General features: G+C 52.9%; 1 protein-coding gene across 1 annotated transcript in view; it reads right to left on the minus strand.

Annotated features, from left to right (window-relative positions):
• CHST3 (carbohydrate (chondroitin 6) sulfotransferase 3) overlaps positions 1 to 19,964 on the minus strand; it is a 28,992-nt gene that overhangs the window by 1,196 nt on the left and 7,832 nt on the right. The window contains exons 2-4 of the mRNA XM_014530362.1: positions 3,389 to 3,526; positions 1,888 to 2,112; positions 7 to 277 (exon numbers count right to left, since the gene is read on the minus strand). Of these exons, the coding sequence (XP_014385848.1) occupies positions 7 to 277; positions 1,888 to 2,066 (450 nt within the window). The 5' untranslated portion in view covers positions 2,067 to 2,112; positions 3,389 to 3,526. The remainder of the gene's footprint in view (positions 1 to 6; positions 278 to 1,887; positions 2,113 to 3,388; positions 3,527 to 19,964) is intronic.

Genomic DNA, 19,964 nt, shown 5'->3' on the forward strand with positions numbered 1-19,964 from the left:
GCGGGCCTCGGCGGGGCCCGGTGGCTGCTCTCCCTGTTCCTCCTCCGCCGCCTCCTCCTCCTCCTTCCGCTTGGCCTCCTCCTCCTCCTCCTCCTCCTCCGCTGGCTGCAAGCCCAGCTGCAGACTGAAGTTTCGCAGGCGGCTCTGCAGCTGCGTGAAGGCTGAGTCCAGCTCGCTCAGGGACAAGAGGGATGCGTTCTCGGCCAAGACCAGGGCTGGGTCCGTGCTGTTGGCATCTGCCAGGGACTGGGGGATTTGCTTCAGCTTGTCCGAGACCCTGTGAGGACAAAGGGAGACCACACTCAGTAACTGACGGGGGCCTCCATCCCCTGTGTAGCCTCCCAGGCTGACCACCCAAAGCCTGTCTTAGCTGGGCTTTCCCCGAAGCTGACTTTGAAGCAAGGATTGGAGGGTAAGTAGTTGATTTGGGACAGGGTTACAGGACAGACTGGTAGAGGGGTAGGGAAGTGAAGCCAGGAGGAAAGTAAGTCCATACAAGATGAGCAGGCGACTCCTGTGGGCAAATCACTCTGACTGGGGTGCCCTGGGAGACAAGGAACACACCTCAGGGTTCTCTCTCCCAAGGGGCAAAGCTCCCTGCCCGCCTTGGCCGAGGCCTTTCCTCGCGGTACTTGTGCCTTGCCAGTGTGCAGGGGGAGTGAGGAGCCCCCAGGCGAGAGCGGCAGGGGCTTGCAGTAGGCCCTGTAGGCACGAACTGGAACGGTCCATGTGGAGGAACACCGGCAGGGCACTGACTCAGCCCAGTCCCTACCCATCTTGGTGGATGCTTTCTTGCAGGGGTTGTGCCTGGAGAAGCATCTAAGCCAGAGGTTCTCAACCTGTGGGTCGCGACCCCTTTGGGGGTCGAACGACCCTTTCACAGGGGTCGCCTAAGACCATAGGAAAACACATATATAATTATATATTGTTTTGTGATTAATCACTATGCTTTAATTATGTTCAATTTGTAACAATGAAATTGGGGGTCACCACAACATGAGGAACTGTTTTAAAGGGTCGCGGCATTAGGAAGGTTGAGAACCACTGATCTAAAGCAATCTGTGGCAGGCTCACTAGCAGGGACGCTGCATGCAGCCATACACTGAGAACTCTAGGGGGCAGCATTCCCAGTGTTGCCTATGTGAGTGCACTGTCCTGGAGTTGAGCAATACATAACCTGAGCAGCTACACGTGCTTCCCTGCTCGCCAGGGTATCCATATCAGGGCCCTGCCTCTCTGTGGGCTCACCCACACCCATGACTTTGGATTGGTATGCAGTGGTTGGCAAACTGCGGCTCGCGAGCCACATGCGGCTCTTTGGCCCCTTGAATGTGGCTCTTCCACAAAATACCGCGTGCAGGTGCGCACATTGGAACTTCGTGGCCCATGTGCAGAAGTTGGTATTTTGTGGAAGAGCCACATTCAAGGGGCCGAAGAGCCGCATGTGGCTCGCGAGCCGCAGTTTGCCGACCACTGGTATAGGGGATGGGCTGTTCATTTGAGGCATCATCCTAGGCCAGGAAGTTAATGAATAATAAACCACAGCCAGCAAGTACTGGACACCAACTATGTGCCAGGCACTACATTTTTTCATTTAATCTTTACAGTAAGGTAGGCCCCACCATAAGCCATGTTTCAGAGAAGAGGAACTTAAAGACAGAAAAGTGAAATCATGTGTCCAAGTGTCACAGCTAGAAAGGGCCAGAATGAGCGTTCCAACCCAGGTTGCCTGTGCCCAGAGCCCAGAGCTCACCACTGAGGACCTGTGCCTGGCCCACTGCTGGGCACAGGAGGTCTGGTGATCACGGGTGGAAGGATTGCCTACAGGTGCCTAAGCAGCCTCTCCCCGACCCGCCTTGATAAGAAGACTGTGCTGGCATCCCTCACCTCGATATGATTTTATTTTCCTTTTCAATAAAGACAAAAACCACCACCACAAAAGCCAGGAAAAGGGCATATTTGCTCCTCATTCTCAGACTGTGCAGAAAGTCCCGGCAGTCCTGGGGCAAAGCAAGTCCTTTCTCCATGGGGAAGGGTGGGGCCGTGGGCACTCGGCTCCAGGGCATCACTCAGGGCCTGGCTCCTTGTCTTCAGGTGGGGGACACCCTCGTCCTGTGGAGAGACAGGCTGTCAGGACACCCTCATCTGCAGATGAGAATGAAGAGAGCTTTGCCACCAGGCTTCTGAGGATCCTGGTCCTGCTTGGCAGCCAGAACCCCGGAAGCACTGTCCTAATGGACTCTTCCCCAAAGAGACTTGATTCAGGTCACTTAAATGCTAATGAACCCTCTGACTCATCCACGCCACCTCCATCAATTTATCCTTTGACCTCACACATGACTCAAGGGCAAGTATATGGAAAAGGACAATCTGTATAGTACAAATGTTTGCAATAGCAGAAGACTGTAGACACCTAAATAAAAATGATGGGGGAGGACTTACAAATGCTGATGTGAATAATCTGCCATCTATCTATCAATCTATCTATCTATCTATCTATCTATCATCATTTCATGTATATAGCAAGCTGCAGACACAATGTGCTTATATAGAACAGGGTTTCTTAACCTCAGCACTACTGATATTTTGGGCCATATGAGTCTCCATTGTGGGAGCTGTCTTGTGTATTGTAGGATGTTTAACAGCATTCTTGGCCTCTGCTCATTAGATGCCAGTAGCATCCTCTCTGCTCCGATGTTACAATCAAAAATGTCTCCAGACTTTGCCAGCTGCCCCTTGGGCAGGGGGAGAACCTCCCAGGTTAGTTCCTCTGATGTAGTATAATCCCATTTGAAAAAAACATTTTTCAGAGAGAGAAAAATATAGATGCTGAATACAAATAGAGTCTATTTAATACACTGACTACGGGGATACACAAGGCCTCATAACAAAGAGCTGGGGAGGTCAGGAGAGAAGGGTGGGTGAGTCTTAAGTTTGTGGTATAACACTGTGCACAGTTAGAAAATTTACCATGTGTTTATTTTTTTTTAAAGTCTTCACTCAAGGATATGTTTTGATTGATTTTTTGTTTTTGTTTTTGTTTTTGTTTTTTTTTGTTAGAGACAGAGGAAGAGGGAGAGAGAAACATGGATCAGTTGCTGCTCATATGCATGCTGACCGGGGATCGAACCTGTAACCTGGGTATGTGCTCTGAATGGGAATTGAACCTGCAATCTTTTCGTGTACAGGATGACACTCCAACCTACTGAGCCACCCGGCCAGGGCTACAATGTGTTAATTTTTAAAAATTAACCATAACTCATGAATTCTAACAAAATCCCTCTCATGGCCTTGCCTTCAGGTCTCATCTTCCTGGGGCAGCCTCCCTGGGGACATGTTAGGACTCCCCGCCCCACCACTATACAAAGACTCCCAGAGTCCAAAGTACCTGAGACTTTGTCATAAAGCAGCCGCCCTTGTAATAGCTTGTTCAGTGCTGACCATCCCTTCACGGAGGACGGGAAGTTTGTCTTTCATTATCCCTTAGCCCTGGGCCCGGAACACAGGAGACACTGGTGCACAGCTGCTGAATGACAGAGGGATAAAGGAATAAATGACCTTCAGTAGAAGGCATGTATATTTTTAAAAGCTGGAGCAAACACAGCATTGCCCAATGGAGCCTGAATCACCGTTTCTTTCATTTTTCCTGTCACCCACCTGTCTTGCACTATGAGCCCCAGATTCCAGCACAGCGCCCTGTTCTGATAGTCCGCCCCTTTCTCCATAAGGACCCTCATCCACAGGAGACAGTCTGCTCCGAGTATGGAAAAATCTTACTGTGACCTTGTGCCGGGCACCCAGGACCATCCCTCCATCTGATAAAGACTGGTTTCCCCCAGGGAAGCAGCTGGTATTGACATGGGGGCTGGGGGAGCAGGGAAGTGAGTCCCGGGGCTGCCCTGTAGTCACACAAGGAAGCAGCTTCAAGGACAGCAGGAAATCTGGCCTTGAGGGGAGCAGTGAGGTGGGTTCTGCATGGGAGATGTGTACCCTGGCAGCTGAATGGAAGTCCCCAGCTGTGCAGGGCAAGTGGTTGTGGGGCGGCAGGCAGCTCTCCCTGATGAGGGAATAGGGGTGCTTCCTGAGTGTGGAGAGGTGGAGAGGGGCCCAGGTGGGAAGAGGGCTGCAGGGACAGCCCCAGGGCAATTAGAACATTCCCAATTCTTCTGGGCCTTTCCCCGTGCACTCATTAAACAAATATTTCCTGAGCACCTACTGCGTGCCAGCCTCAGGTCTCGGCACTGGGATCCAGCAGTGAGCAGGTAGACCCGGCCCATGCCCTCACGGGGCTTGCACTCTGGTTGGGAGGGCGAACTGGAGTGCTGTGGGTACCTCAAGTCTATTGAATGCTTACTAGTCTGTGTCAGGTACCATGCTAAGCACTTGATTTGCATTTCCGAATGAAGTCCTCACAAAAGTCACATTACAGATGAGGAAACAGAGGATGAGAAAGGTTAAGTAACTGGCCCAAGGTTCCTCCAGCAGTGGCCTGATCACTCGGGCCAGATGCAGGTCATTCAAGCCTCTTAATGCTCCCAGTGCGCCCCCCTCCCCCACACCCGCAACCCCACCCCTCACTGCAGCACATATGGGAGGGCTTTCCAGCTGATGGCTGGCTGTCTCTCTTTCCCAGACTACAAGCTCTCTGAAGTCAGAATTAGCATCTAGAATGGCGCCCGGCACATACCAGCTGCCCAACAAATCTGTGGTGAGTGAACCCGTCACAGCTGGTGCCTGGCCGGCTGTCGGCATGTTTGCAGAATGACTGGCAGGACCACGTTCCCATGCACCCTGTTTAGCCGCCGGTGCGTGCGAGGCTGCCTGTCCTACTGAGAGGGGGAGGCCCAACATTGAGTCTGCAGGGTGCAGGCATTGAAATCCTGACTTTCTGCCCTCCTAGCTCTTGGCTGAGAGTTGCCTGGGTCTGATGGGGAAGCAGAAGTAACTAAAACCAGAAGTCCTGGGTTCCAGTCCTCCCTGGGTGTCTACCGTGCTGTGTAACCCTGTATAAGTGACTTAACCTCTCTGGGCCTCAGTTTCTTCACCTGTAGCATGAAAAGGGCAGTACCTACGGCATCAGGTTGCTGTGAGGAACAGTATCTGGTGTGTGGTAGGCGCTCAATAAATACTAGAGAGGGAAGCAAAGGGAGGGGTGGACGGGAGTTGCTTCTGTCTTCTCCCTTCTGAGTCTGACATCTTCGATAGGATTTAGGAGTTGGGTGGCCTTGAAGACAAAGCTCCCGAATCTCTCCTCCCCTCCCTTCCGGGCACTGTTCCTGTTTGAGTTGCCATCCCAGCCTCCTCCCTTCCCCACCGCCACCCGAATAAGTCAGGTTCCTGAGAACTCTCAGGCATCGCCCTAAAAGGACAAGCAAGGGTGACTACTCTGACGTGAAACACCAGGCAGGCTGTTGGCCCAGACGGCATGTGGGTGGGGTGATGGGCAGCAGAGGAGGGAGATTTAGAGGCCCAGGGGGAATGTGGGAGCCCCAGACCCAGGAGGTAGGAGAGGGTCACGGGTGTCAGGAGGTCACAGAGTCACGAGCAAGGAGGACAGGGTCACCTGGCCAAGCTCCAGGCAGAACCTGCCCTGCCGAAAGCCCTCTGCTAGGAGTGAGCCTGTGACGTTGGTGACACAGGACAAACCGTCATGCTCCCTCTCTCCCCAAACCAGTGGTGCCCAGCAGTGGTGTGACTGCCAAAGGAAACGGCATCCCCTGGCCAGGATGCCAGCAGAGGTCACATTTCCAGGGCACCTGGGCCAATGGTGAGGAGGTCGGGGGCAAGGGCCAGCCCAGCCCTGCCTGGATGCAGAGAGGTGCTGGGACAGCCACCCTCAGCCCACTTACACCCAGGGCTCCACTCAAATGTCCCCTCCCCCGAACCCCTCCCTGACCACCAACCTACCGTTGACCATCTCCCCTGCCCCATCACTTTCCCCCTCAGCCTCCAGCTTTATTGCCTTCTTGACACAATGCGCTTGCTTACTGCCTATTCTGGCCACCTGGGTGTCCTGGGAACGGCAGTGTCATCTCGGCTCTGCCTTGGTAGTCCACGACCCTATCCCAGTGCCCGTCTGTGTGCTGGGCAGGCAGCAAGTGTGCCACAGTCCTTGTGGATGAACGGAAGCATTCAGCCCAGTGTGAGATGCTTAATCATTCTGAATTCCTGGGAAATATGAAGAAGAAAAGCAGGCGCTCCCTATATGAGGAGCCGTGCGTGTGCGATGTGTGTGGCATGTGCTGCGAGTATATGCCTGCGTGTGAACCATGGGCAAGTGCTGTGAACGTGTGTCTCAGTGTGCACTATAAGCACGCGCTGAGTGTGTTCTATAGGCGTACACTATGGGTGTGTGCTGAGTGTCAGAACGTCACGCTTCACAGACATCAGTCTCTTGGATTCCCTTCTCAATCTGGATGCCGTTTTGAGGCTGAAGAAGCTACACTTTGGGGCTTTCCGCTCAAGCCCCTGCAGCTGTGTGCTAATGACGGGGAGAACAGAACCCAGCCAAGGGCACCCAGGCCAATCGGAGTGAGGGAGCCCGGGAGGAAGTGGGCTGGGAGCAGAGGCCCCAAACTCTAAACACTGGCATCCCTACCTGCGCTCCCCTCAGGGGACCTTTCCTCGGGCCGGGCCAGGGGCCCTCACTAGGCAAAAGTCTTCTACTCAGATGGCTCCCAGCCAGGCCCTGGCTTCCCTGGGCCTTCCAAGGAGGCCCCAGCGGGACTGCAGCCCACCCGTGGCTCCTCCTGGGGAAGCTGGGTCCGCGTCTGCTGTGAATGGAGCTCTGATAAGGGACAGGCCCTGCCAGGCATTGCATCAGGCTTAGTGCTCAGGGCCAAGAGCACAGCAGGCAGGAGGAGGAGCCGCCTGGAGGAGAGGGGCTGAGGGAGGGCAGGGCTGGGAGGGAGGAGGCTGAGGGCAGGCATGGCAGCTGGGAAGCCCATGGTGGGAAAACTCTGAAGCAACCAGGGGCTGCAGTCCTGGGGGGCTGGGAGGCTGCCCCTCCAGGCCACGTTGTCAAGCACCTGGGAGGGGCGCTGGGAGGGCTCCTGTGAGCTGTCTCTCGATGCCCTGGGGAGTGGAGACAGAGGCAGGACAGGGAGCCAGACGCGGGCTTGCCCCTGTTGTGGACGATCTTTGCTTGGGGAATACGGAGGTCCATCCAGTGGCCTGTCGGGCTGGGTTCTGTTTCACACAGCGACACCCAGAAATGGCTTGGGAGGGGCCAAGGCCCCCAATATATCGAACGTAGTGTCTGACAGCTGAGTAAATGCCCAGAGGCTGTGGGATGACCATGAGTGAAGGAAGAAGAGAAGTAATGAAAGAACAAGGAAGTGAATGAATGCCCAGCTGATGCTCCCTGTGCAGCCCAGGGCTACCATTCCTCCCCAAGCACCTCTCCCAGAATAAACCCAGCGATAACCTTCCATGGGCACTGTCCAGCCTCAGCCAAGACAGAACAGAAGCAGCCAGAGGTGAAGGTATGTGTCACCTGAGTGGCAGTGGACATCCCAGACCTTGTGAGAAGCTGTGGGTCAGAGCCCCAGGTAGACCATGCGCCTGAGCTGGCCCTCCGCCTGTATTGCTGTGTGGGGATATGGGGGAGCACACGCTTTACCCCCATTTGACAAGGTCACTTCATCAGGGCCAGCTCAGCTGTGTGAGCGACAAATCCTGGGCAAACCCCAAAGCTGACAGCTGCACGAAATACAGGGCCCCAGAGAACAGTCCCGGGCCTCCCAGGCAGCGAAGGCGCTTCCCATGCTCTGACGCCGAACCCCAGGCCCTGGGCCAGTTTGGAACTGACCTGCTGCTCTGGGCTTCGCTGAATCTGGCTGACCAGGAGCTGCAGTGGAGGCTGGAGTCCAAGACACCCATAAGCATGCAGCCGGGCAGCCTGGTGAGGAGTCTGCTGGCTCATTTGGAACTGACCTGGACATGGGCCAAGATTCATGGCCAAGGGTGCACCCAGCCCTAAAAACTAACATGTCAGAAGCAACTTGGGTGTCCCAGAAGACGGGGCTTGCTGACGAACTGCAGTGCATGGACACATGAGTGCAAGCCAAGCAGGGGTTAAACCTGCTGCACAGCCACAAAAGTGGAACAGAAAGGGGTGCGTCTTTTCATTTTATGTGCTTTCATATTGGGTGAATTTTTGATGACCATGCACATGTATCACTTTAATACGTTTTAAAATCTAATCTGAAACTTAAAAAGAGAACGGCAAAATCACTTCGGAAGTGGTGTGGACATGCACGGGGCAAGGGCAGGACTTGAGGCTGGGAGACCAGTTCGTTCTTTCGACAATGGCCCAGGAGCGAGGTGGCATCCTGCGCAAGCGGTGGCAGAGGGTGACGAGGGAGGACAGACACGAGACTTTAAGGAAGCTGACGGGTTGCCTATGACGTGCACAACATGCATAAGCCTTGAGGGCAGTGCCCTAGTGAAATAAGCAAGACACAAAGGACAAATACTGTATGATTCCACTCACAGGGGGCCCCCAAGGAGTCAAACTCACAGACAGACAGTAGGGGTTGGTGGCCTGGGATGGGGGGCGGGGCGGGAGAGTTAGCATTTCATGGGGACAGAGTGCAGTCTGGGAAGGTGAAAAAGTTCTGGAGACGGATGGTGGTGCTGGTTGCACAACAGTGTGAATGTACTTAATGCGGTTGAGCCGTACATTTTAGCATGGTAAATCGGACGGTGTTTGCATTTCCCACAGTAAAAGTAAGTCAATAAGTAAGAGGTGACGCCTATGGGCAGCAGGGAGCAGGGGAACGGAGGCGTCTAGGAGGGTCCCTGGCTCTTCCTTGGACAGTGGACAGATTCCCCGCCGCAGCCACAGCGCCTGGCACAGCGGCTGTCAGAGCGCCTGGCACGTGACAGGGCTCAGTAATATGTGCGAAGTGAATGGACTCATACACTGTCCTGCAGAGTTAGCTGCGGTGTCCTGAAGGTTGGTCTCCTCCCCAGCGCTAGTGCTGTTCTGCACACATAGAAGATGCCACTGATAAAGATATTGGCATAAAGTTCATTTATGGCACAGAAAGGTGTTCACATCATGATGCTGCACCAAAAAAGAGCCAGTAGCTAGAGCAGGGCTCCGTTTTGTTAAAAAAGTGTGTGTGTGTGTGTGTGTACACACACAAAATGTATAGATCGAGAGACAGACACTTGGAAAAGTCTGAACACATTCACAGTGATTCTCTGCAGCTGTGGGCACCCTTGACCTCCTTGCTTTTACTTACTGTCCATGAAGCCCTGTGACCTTGGAAAGTAACTACAACCTGAGTGGTTTCCTCATCTGCAAATGGGGACATTCACAGCACCTACTGTAAACTCAGTGGTAACAAGGAATTCGGCGAGAAGATGCGACTGAAATGCTCACCCCAAGCCGAAGACGTGGCAAGTGGGGCTGGTAGGAACCGCTCGACCTAGCTTTGCTCTGCAGAGTCTGTGGCTTGCGCACTGGCAACAACTGTTGGAAGCGGGGTGGAGGGTGGGGCGTGTCTCAGTCCCCTAAAAATATCAAAAGGAAGGAAACAGTGATAACCTGACCTGACCACCAGCTGGAAATGTCCCTCTGGCCACGGCCCACTCATTTATGGATGGCATTTGGCTCTGGGCACCTCATCCTGGACCCTTGGCCTCACCTGGAGATAAACTCGGTGACTCCCAGGCACTGCAGCCACCTGTAGCCCTGAGGCAGCTACGGGAACACCATCGGCAGGACCCTCGGGGATGCTCTCTTCCCGGCCCCTGCAGGCCAGAGCTGCTCACAATCCCACACGGCCCTGCATCGCCACGAAGGGCTGAGCACGCTGACCAGAGTGTGGCCACAGGAGCGACAGGAGCCTTGGGGGAGGGTGGGACAACGGGCCCTTCCAGTGCAGCCCTCTCTGACTGTCGCCAAGGGTTGCACGGGGCTCCGGGCCTCAGAGCTGTCAGGCTGAGGACAAGCTCAATGCCAATGGGTGTTGCCCCCAGGACAGAATGATGTCAGCAGCGGCTCAGGCCAGCACCCTGACACAGAGCAGGGTGGCTTCCCCACTTTACTTGTTCTTGCCTTCCACTGTATCCACCATATGAGTCTGAAAGGCTCAGAGAAACCTGTCCTGTTACCACCCCACCAATCGTGAAAATCACAGCTCTTTCTCTAAAACTGGAGAATGTCAGGACTGGGGAGCGCTTGGGAATGTTCGTATCCATTCTTCCTCATTTCTTATCTATAGAAATTCAGGCTCAGAGGGGACATGCGTGGCCGTGACATACAACTGGATGGTGACAAAACTCGAACTACTAGTAGCTCTGCTGTCTCCCAGGTTAGTGCTGGCCCAGCCCAACTTTATCACCCGGACTCTCATAGCCTCGCCCACTCCAGAACCTTCCGCACTGGGATGGTAAAGGCCTGGCACTCATTCCACCGCGTGGCAGCCCTGTCCCTGGAGCAGACATCACTCATCAATCAGCATCTTCAGCTGAGACTAGGTGTAGCTCATAGGCCTTCTCCATGCAGTGCCAGTCCATTGGAGTTGGCATGTGAGATAAAACCGATTTGACCTCTCAACTTAGAGGCTACCAAACAAAATCCCTCAGCACCCCTTCGTTTGGCATTCTACCATCTGGCATCACCCAGCAATGCCAGCCCAGATCCCAAGTCTCCTCCCACACAAACCCTCCATTCAAGCACATGTGTCTTGTACATCCATCCTCCAAGCCTTTCATTGAGCCGATAAAGCCATTCGCTGAACAAAATACCACAGATGACAATTAATGGGGAAGTTACTAAGAATAGGTAACGCATCAAAATTTGCCAGAAACGTGGTGCTTTTTGAAAAGAGCTGCAATGGATTCAGGTTCTTATAATTCCACCTTTCCCCTCGCTTGGCTTGTGCTCCGTGAACGAGAGTGGAGGCGGGGCTGCCGAGAGCCTAGGAAATTGCGCAGAACCGCTGCCAATCCATTCCGCACCACAGCTGGCACGGACCTTCACGCGGCTAATTTTATATTATTACTCACATGCCTTAAATGTTTTTATGAGTAAGAGCCAAAATGAAAACGTCTCCGGGCTTCCCCGCAAAATGTTTTTTTGGGGTTTTGGAAAATGTGGGCAAGTCCACTGGAGTGTGTCCTGAGTGTGAACACACTCTGCTCGGGGTATTAGGACGGAAAAGGGGTGAGGCCTGTCGCCTCAAGAACGCACAGAAGGGCAAACTGGAACGCCGTGTGGTGCCATTTTCCCACATGTCCGCTGGAACAGTGATTCGCTGTGTGGGTGAAGTTTGGGGAAACAACTTGGTGCTCGTCAAGGGCCCACGTGCCTCCACCTCCCCAGCCTCCCTTGCCGTAGGTTGAGGCCACATGAGCAGGTTCTGGTTAGTCGGATGCAGGTTAAGGTGATGTAAGCCACCTCAAGTCCTGGTCCTTACAGTGATCCACACCCCCCCCCGCCCCGCCCCTCCCTTCTCTTGCTGTGGCAACGCTGGAGGCCACGTGTGCCAACTGGTTTAGTACAAGTTGGAAGAGCCAGCCAACCTGCATCAGGTGGATGCAAGTGAAAACCAAGCCTCCGCTGTGCCGAGCCCCTGAGATGGGGGGTCTGTTTGTTACTGCAGCATAGCCTACTCTGTCCTAACACAGGATTCTCTCAGAATGTTGACGGACATTCTGGCAAAACCATCAGAATCTTAAATATGCGCACTCTGCGACCCTGTGGAGACCCTAGCACTACACTTCCAGGAATTAATCTTATGGATGCCCTTGCACGGTTATAAGGACACATGCAACAGCACACTGGTTGTAATCGCAAAAGGCTGAACATGACCGTAATATCTGTGAATAGGCAAAACACACACCAAACAAACCACCAGTTAGATAAACGACGGTACACTTATGGGTGCAATACTCTGTAATGATTATAAAAAAAGAGGAAGCTCTGTGTGGGCGGATGAAATGCTGTTCAAGATGGGTGATACACACACACACACACACACACAAAGATGGGTGACACAAGTGAGGGGCAAGAGTGTGTGGTGGACTACCACTGGGGTGGGTACCTCTGAATGCTGGGACGTGCTTCAGGTATCTCTAGAGAAAGAAACAAAAACTTGGCAGGGTGGGTGAGGGAACTGAGAAACAGGGGTGGGAATGGGGGCCCACTTTTCACTTATTCCCTTTTATTTGAATTTGTTGCCATTTGTGTTATCTTTTCCAAATAAAAGGAAGTGGCTATAAAACAAACTGAATAAAAAGAGTATATGGAGTTGTGTTCCAATCCATTGCCTTATACACAGGCCCTTGAATAATGTCATTTCATTCAACATCATCATGTCATTATAATGGTAAGAAAAAATAATGTTTGATTCCCAGCTGGAGTTTGCAGGTTCTCCCCACGTCCTCATGAATTTTCTCTGCATCCCCCAGTTTCCTCCCACATCCCAGATATGTGCATGTGGGGTGATTGGCGTGTCTCAGTTTCCCAGTGTGTGTGTGTGTGTGTGTGTGTGTGTGTATGTGTACACGCTCTGCCATGGAAGGGCGTCCTGTCCAGGGTGGGGGCCGGACTTGCGCCCTGAACTGGAATAAGGGGGTCAGAAAAGAATCATCTTATTTGTCTTTATGAATCTTTCTTAAATGTATGTAGAGCTCACATTTATCAAAGTTTAACATTAGAAGTGTTTTGGGTCTTTACGTAGAAGTTTGGCGATGTTTTTGTGACCAGAAATATGCTGTGGGGATTTGACTCTCGTTCAGAATCAGTTTTGGTGAAATTGGTTTCATCATACGTCATCTCACCTAAAGTTGCAGCTTCCAAAAACCTACTGACACATTCAGTGGGGGCTTCCTGTACACGGTGTTTAAAATGCACTTTAATGACAAGTCGTCTAAGAAACGTTGTGATGAACAAGCAAGAGGAAGTGTGGCAAGATGGTGAGTGCACCAGGTTTCCAGCATCTTGAACGAAAATGCTGCTACGCTGAGGACAGCAACTGATCGTCATCCCATGAGCCCAAGCCAGGGGATTGGTACTGGCTGCCGGGAGCACTGTGATGAGAATAAGCCTGAGGTCACGCTTATTTTCTGTGGTTGGAAACACCTGGACCTGGCCATGGCCAAGCAGGTGCAGGCTTCCCAGCTGGGAGGCGAATCAATTTCAACCCCCGCCTCCCCGACGCCGGGCCAAGGCTGATCATTGGAAGCGGCTGCCCTGAGAGCTGTATCAGCTGTATCTGAAAAGGTGGGAGGATAGCCAGAGGAAAGGAGTGCGGGGACTGGCTGGCGATGTCTGCCGGGGCTGGAGGGGAGCAGGGCTGTGGTGCATCTGCTGAGTCTGCTTGAGTGAAGCGAGAATCACCTGGGAGTTTCAGACATCACTGAGGCCTGGCTCCCACCCGAGAGATGGTGACTGAATTGGTCTGGGTATGGCTTGGGCAAGAGCATTTAAAGTTCCCCGGGTGATTCTAATGTAGAATCGGCAAAGACTGAGATTCGGACCTTAGAGCACCCGGCGTCCTCGGGGCCTCTCGGGGAGCAGGAGCGCCTGCCTGCGTGTGCGTTGCTCAGCAGCCAACCTGGCGGGGCTGCCATCTCCCGCTGACCAGGGACGGTGCCGACGTTCCTTGTTTTACTCAGGACGTAAGTGCTTGGGGAGTCTCTAGGCCTGTGTTTGTGGGGTCCATTTAAAACCTGCCCCCCTCTACCATGGTGTCAACCCAGTTCTTCCCCACCGTGTTCCTGCCCTGCGTCTCCTTTACTTTTATCTAGAACACGACTGGTGCTCACCAAATGTGTGGGGTTTTCCCCCACAACAAGCGAGGCTGTGACAAATTGTGGGGTGGCCTGCAATTTGACAATTCTTACGCTATGTAGAGAAGAACAGATTAATGTGGCCAGGAGCTAAGGGAGGAGTGGGGTGGGAGGGAAGTGGGTGTAGCTACAAAGGGCAGCAGGAGGGACCTTGTGGTGATGGGAATGGTCTGCATCTGACTGTATCGGCGTCAATATCCTGGTTGTGATATTGAATGAGAGTTTCGTAAGATGTTACCATCGGGGGAAGCTGGGTAATGAGCTCCTGGGATCTCTCTGTATTATTTCTATCTACAATGATCTCAAAACTTAAAACACTTAATTAAAAAGAAAAAACTAGCTCCCACCACAGTAGGCAGGGTTTAAAGAGATCTTTGGAAAATGGAGCTGGAGGTGGGAAATAAGACTGAGCAGCTAGGCCTTCTTGGGGCAGAAGAGTGAACTGGTTAAGTCCAAACTGGAACCCCGAGTTTGGTATTTTGTAGAATTATGGACTGGTGACCCTCCTGGGTCCATTCACAGGCAAGGACAGGCTTGAGGGGAAGCCTGAACGAGGAAGCTGAACTTGAGGAGGAAGTCCCATCCTCACAGCAGGGCAGGGGTGGAGAACCTTTTTTTCTCCCAAGGGCCATTTGAATGTTTATAACGTCATTCGTAGACCGTACAAAATTATCAACTTAAAAATTAGCCTGCTATATTTGGTCAAGCGTTTACTTAACTCACCCCTAGTGCCTTGGCAGGGCCAGACCAAATGATTTTGCGGGCCTTATATAGCCCGTGGGCCGGACATTCCCCTCCCCTGCAGTAGGGGGAAGAAAAAGAGGGGGACAGGGCTCTGGAGGGAACGATGTGATATCTGACACCCCATCAGCTGGAAGACCTGGCAGGGAGCCCGGGGAGAGCACAGCAGGTGTGTGGAGGTGATCTGGGCCGTGCTAACTGGCCACGCTGGCACCGGGGTTGGTGAGACCTGGGGGCATCTGGGTTCTCTTTGAACTGCTTGTGGGACTCACCAAGGGGCAAAGCAAGCTTCAGGCTGCTTTCCGGAAATTCTGCAGCTCCCAGGCAAGAAGGAGGAGCAGGAGGGTTTGAAGAACTCAGGTGGAACTTTTAAAAAGTGAAAACATTTGGGAAAGTATCTAGTGACCCATGGATGAGAAAAGCTCCCATTCAACACGTAAATTCATTTGCCGGGTCCTTGTTCCGGGCCAAGCACGGGAGGAGGCCCTGGGAATGGAGGGAGAGAAAGACAGCCTCTGGCCCTGGGGAGCCGAAGGAAAACAGAAGTTACACCTAGTGAACCAGGCACTGTTCCAAACACTTCCACACACACCTGTGTCCAGTCCTCGACCAACCCTGTGAGGAAGGCACAGCAGGACCTTCCTAGATCAGCGGTCGCCAACCGGTGGTCCACAGACCACTGGTGGCCCGTGAGGTCTGAAAGGTTGGCGACCGCTGTCCTAGATAACAATAGATAATGACCACCACCTCCATCTAGGCACGCAGAGGCCAAACTGCTTGTCCTCGGTTGCAAGGTAGAGCCGGGATTTGAACGCAGGCAGCCTGGCTCAGAGTCCATGAATTCACCCACTGTGCTGGATCACTGAGCAGGCAGGTTAGCCACAAATGGGAGCTGGGCAGGAGTGGGCAGCTCAGCATCCTGGCCAGGAGCTGGTCTGCCAGGACCTGTCACCAGCTTGCAGTGCAACTTTGGACAACTCTCTGGACCTCTTTGTCTCACGTTCCTCCACATACAAGGTTCTGGGGTAGTCTTGAGAGAAACATGCTTTGGAGGCGCCATATCTCATCTCCCAGGAAACGGGAGGCCACTGGCCGTCCCAGATAAGCAGCAGTTGCTGGCTGCGGGGGACAATGAGTAGAATGCCGCTCCTGGCCCCAAACCTGTGGTTCTATGTGGCAGCTGCACGCAGGGGAGACCCCAGAGACTGAGCAAGCCCGAGACAGCCCAGGAAATGCAGTGGAGACCAGGACAGCATCCTGTGGGTCCATCTCCATTCCTCCAGAACCAAGTTAAACTCTTCCAGATGGCTTTCTACTTGGGGACAACCTGGCCCACCCTAGCTTTCCAATTGGTCTCTACACGCCCCCCCCCCCCCCCCCCCCACCCCCCCCTGGCCAAATGGGCCCCACCATTAGCAAAGAGCACAGGCTAGAATGTGGCAGGGCTGGGATTTGAACCCATGTCTGTCTGGCTGCAAAGGAGGGCAGTGTGGTTGAGATGCAGAGATCACTGATTAAGGGGTCAGACACACCTGACTGAGTTTTTCCTGTTCCAATTCTACCACTCACCAGCTGTGATCCCAGGTGACGGCTTCATCTACAAATCGGGGTTAGTAGTAGCCCTGTATTGGTCTCCGACGGCTGTTCTCACACAGAAGTCCAAGTCCAAGGTCAGTCTCTCTGGCCTAAAGTCCAGGTGTCAGCAAGCCTACCTCCTAGAGCAGCGGTTCTCAACCTGTGGGTCGCGACCCCTTTGGCGGTTGAACGACCCTTTCACAGGGGTCGCCTAAGACCATCCTGCACATCAGATATTTACATTACGATTCATAACGGTAGCAACATTACAGTTATGAAGTAGCAACGAAAATAATTTTATGGTTGGGTCACAACATGAGGAACTGTATTTAAAGGGCCAGAAGGTTGAGAACCACTGCTAGAGGCTCTAGGCTTCCTTGCCTTTTCCAGCTTCTGGAGGCTGCCTGCTCTCCAAGGCTCGGGGCCCCTCCCGCCATGTTTGAAGCCTGCAGTGGCTGGCTGAGTCTTTGTCTTTTTTTGTTGTTAATCCTCACTCGAGGATATTTTTCCATTGATTTTTTAGAGATAGTGGAAGGGAGGGGGAGAGACACATTGATTAGTTGCCTCCTGCAAATACCCTGACCAGGGTCAGAAATAGAGCTTGCAACCAAGGTAGATGCCCTTGACTGAAATCAAACCCGGGACCCTTCTGTCCACAGGCTGACGCTCTACTCACTGATGTACAGTGGGGCCTTGACTTACGAGTTTAATTCGTTCCGTGACGGAGCTCGTAACTCAAATTACTCGTATGTCAAATCAAAACGTGAACGAGTGAGACACGTGATGCTGGGCTGATATTCTGGCGTTCACTGTGACGTTCGCTGTGCCAACTAGCTGTGGGGTATCTGAAGCTGGCTCGTAACCCGAATTTTAGCTCGCAACTCAAAGCAAAAAATCGGCCGAGAGACGGCTCGTATCTCGAAAAACTCGTTAGTCGGGACACTCGTAAGTCAAGGCCCCACTGTATTACTCTAACCTCCTCTTCTGTAGTAAATTTCCTTCTTATTTGGGCCCTTAGGATTACATTGGGCCACTGGGTAATCCAAGGCAATATTCCTATCTCAAAAGCCTTAATCGTACCAAAAAGTCCTTTCTACCATGTGAGCACCTGTATCTACAGGTGCAGGGATTCATATAAGGACATCTTGGGGGGCCGTTCTTCAGCCCCTCACGGCACCCACCTTGTGAAGTGGGATACTACAGGGTCCATGCTCAGCACTGCCTAACCGACAGGAGGCCCATGGTGCTTCATTCCAGTTGGACGGGAGAGTCACTTTGAGAGCTTTTACAGAACATCAGTGCCTGGGCTTGCTCCCGAGGCTGGGCGGTGAGTTGTCTGTGCGCTGGGATTTTTACAGGCTCCCTAGGGACGCTGATGGGTGGTCAGGGGTGGGCTGACTATAAGTACTGAATTCATGTCAGCAGTTCTTCTCATTCCCCACAGCTACTTCGCACCAAACCTCAGTCCCAGGAGCTTGTCAATAGATGGTTGTTGAATTAGACTGAACTGAATCACTCCTGGGGCCCCAAACTGCCCTGGGATGGGGCAGAAGGGGTGAGAGGGTTGCTCACTGCTGCATCAGGGCCTCTGAATCAACCTCACACCCAGAAATGGCTGCCTGGGGGGCTGGAGTCCTCCTCCTCCCCGAAGTCCAGTGAAGGGGGCCGACTGGGCAGAATCCAGCCATCAACGGGCCATTGTTAACAGAACAGAGGGGCTCTGTGCCCACTTAGCACTTCCCTCCCTCCCGAGGCTGCTCCCAGCTGAGGCCTGGCTTCTGGAGGAGGCCAGGCTGGGGAGGGGGCCATGGGGGCCCCAGGCTACCAGCGAGCAGGAGGATTAGGGGTGGGGGCTGTTGGAAGCGCAGAGGCAGCTTAGAACATAGGCCAGTCTGAGAAGTCAGCAGGCTGGAAAGCGAGGTGCTGATGTGGGTGCTCAGCTACAATGCCAGGAAGAGGTTCCATTGAAAGCAGGGAATCCAGAAACAGCCCGTGAAACCCACCAGACCCCCAGAGCCCGATGGTGGTGGTGTTGGGGGTATATTTCCCCATGGGGTGGTCATGCTTGACCCACTTTCTTCCCTTTAAAAAAAACATAGAAAGGTGAGATCCACATGGTAAATGGCACCTTTCATTGCCTATAGAAGAACAGTGTTTTCAAAAGGGCTGGGGAGGTTTTATGTTCTGTGGACTGGGGATTTAAGAGGCAGGTAATTCAACCAGGACTGGGCATAAATGTCCCTTTGCTTAGCAGACCTTTTCTACATTCAACACTTGATATTAATAGTGGGAGTGGGATTTCAGGGGGGTGGGGTTTAAGGACCCAAAGACAGTGCCTGGCCAGTAGCCTCAAAAATGCCAGAGACCCACACTTCTATGCTCGCCATTAGCAAGTCTCATCTGTTGAATAGAGCAATCCTCTGGTAGTCTCTGCCAAAGGAGAACATCGCCTCAAAAATGTCCCAGGAGGGGGATCTCAAAGTGGGGTCCTGGGCCAGCAGCCGCCTCTGGGAGCCTGTGGAAATGCACATTCCTGGGCCCTCCCAGACCTCCTGTCAGGATCTCTGGGTGTGGACACGGGAGGCTGTTCAACAAGTGTGGCCAGTGAGTGTGATACACGCTGCAGTTTGAAAATCACTGTTCCACAGCGATATTTCTCAAGCTTCAGCTTGTGCCATCAAGTTGGTAGGTTGGACAAGCTTTGTTTGTAGAATAGAATAGAATAGAATAGAATAGAATAGAATACCATTGTGTAGAACAGAAAATATTAGAGTGCATCATGTGTAATGAGGACATATGGGTTTCATAAGGCTTGTCTGGTTCTGTGTCTCTGTCTGAGGTTTTGACTGAACAGCATACAAAGACCGAAAGCCACTGTTCTCGAGCTGGAAAGAACTAATGTCAACCAGCTCCCCTGTTCAATGTGCCTGGATCGGGAGGTTTGAGAGATGGTGGGGTGCGTTCCCTGCCCACGGGACAGGACACGCTCATGTAGGCGGGAACAGGTGAGAGGGGCTGCCCTCGGGCAGCGGCCCTGCATGTAGATAAATTGTGCACCCCAACACTTAAAAGACTCCTGTCCCTCCACTGCTTCCTTTTCTACGTTATGTACCTGGAGAAGTGTGTGGACCACGTGACGAACCTGCTACATCTGGGTGGTGGGGTTGAGGGGTGACTTGTTGCTTTCTTTTCTGCATTCATCCATTTTACTTGAATTTTACATACTAAGCATCTATCATTATTATACAAACAATAAGCATTACTTTAAAAAAAACACCCGAGGGTCCATCTTTGTGTGGAAATGCAGAAGAGGGAAGGCAGTCCCAAGGGCCACCCTTCCCCCATCCACGCCTGGCCAATTCTACCCAAGGCTGAGAGCAAACCCACACGTGCCAGAGCCCTCCTTGACTCAGCCTCCTCAGCCATGATCCATTCCCCAGGAGAACCCGGCCCCCCTCTCATCCCCCACACATCTGACACCTCTCCTCCCTAGAAACCCTTTTGCACCTCTCAGCTCTCACACCAGCCCTGGGCACAGCCTGCATCCTAACCACGGCCCTCTCTGATGTTATTCAGATGAGAAAGGGAGGTTCCGCAAAGCTAAGCCACCTGCCCAAGGTCACCCAGCTAGAGGTGCTAGCAGGAACTTGAAGGGCAGCGTCTGCTGATGTCAAATCTCAAACACTTTGCTCTCCTGGTGCTTTTTATTTCTCTACCTCGGGCCATTCTTATCACTTTCCACTTTACATTAGAGTTAACGTTTGCTATGCAGCACCAAATAACCAGGGAAGGAGAGAAGGAAGGAAGGAGAGAAGGATGCAAAAGGATTCTAGTCAAGG

The sequence above is a fragment of the Myotis brandtii genome, unplaced genomic scaffold (genome assembly GCF_000412655.1).
Source record: "Myotis brandtii unplaced genomic scaffold, ASM41265v1 scaffold735, whole genome shotgun sequence".
NCBI classification, from domain to species: domain Eukaryota; kingdom Metazoa; phylum Chordata; class Mammalia; order Chiroptera; family Vespertilionidae; genus Myotis; species Myotis brandtii.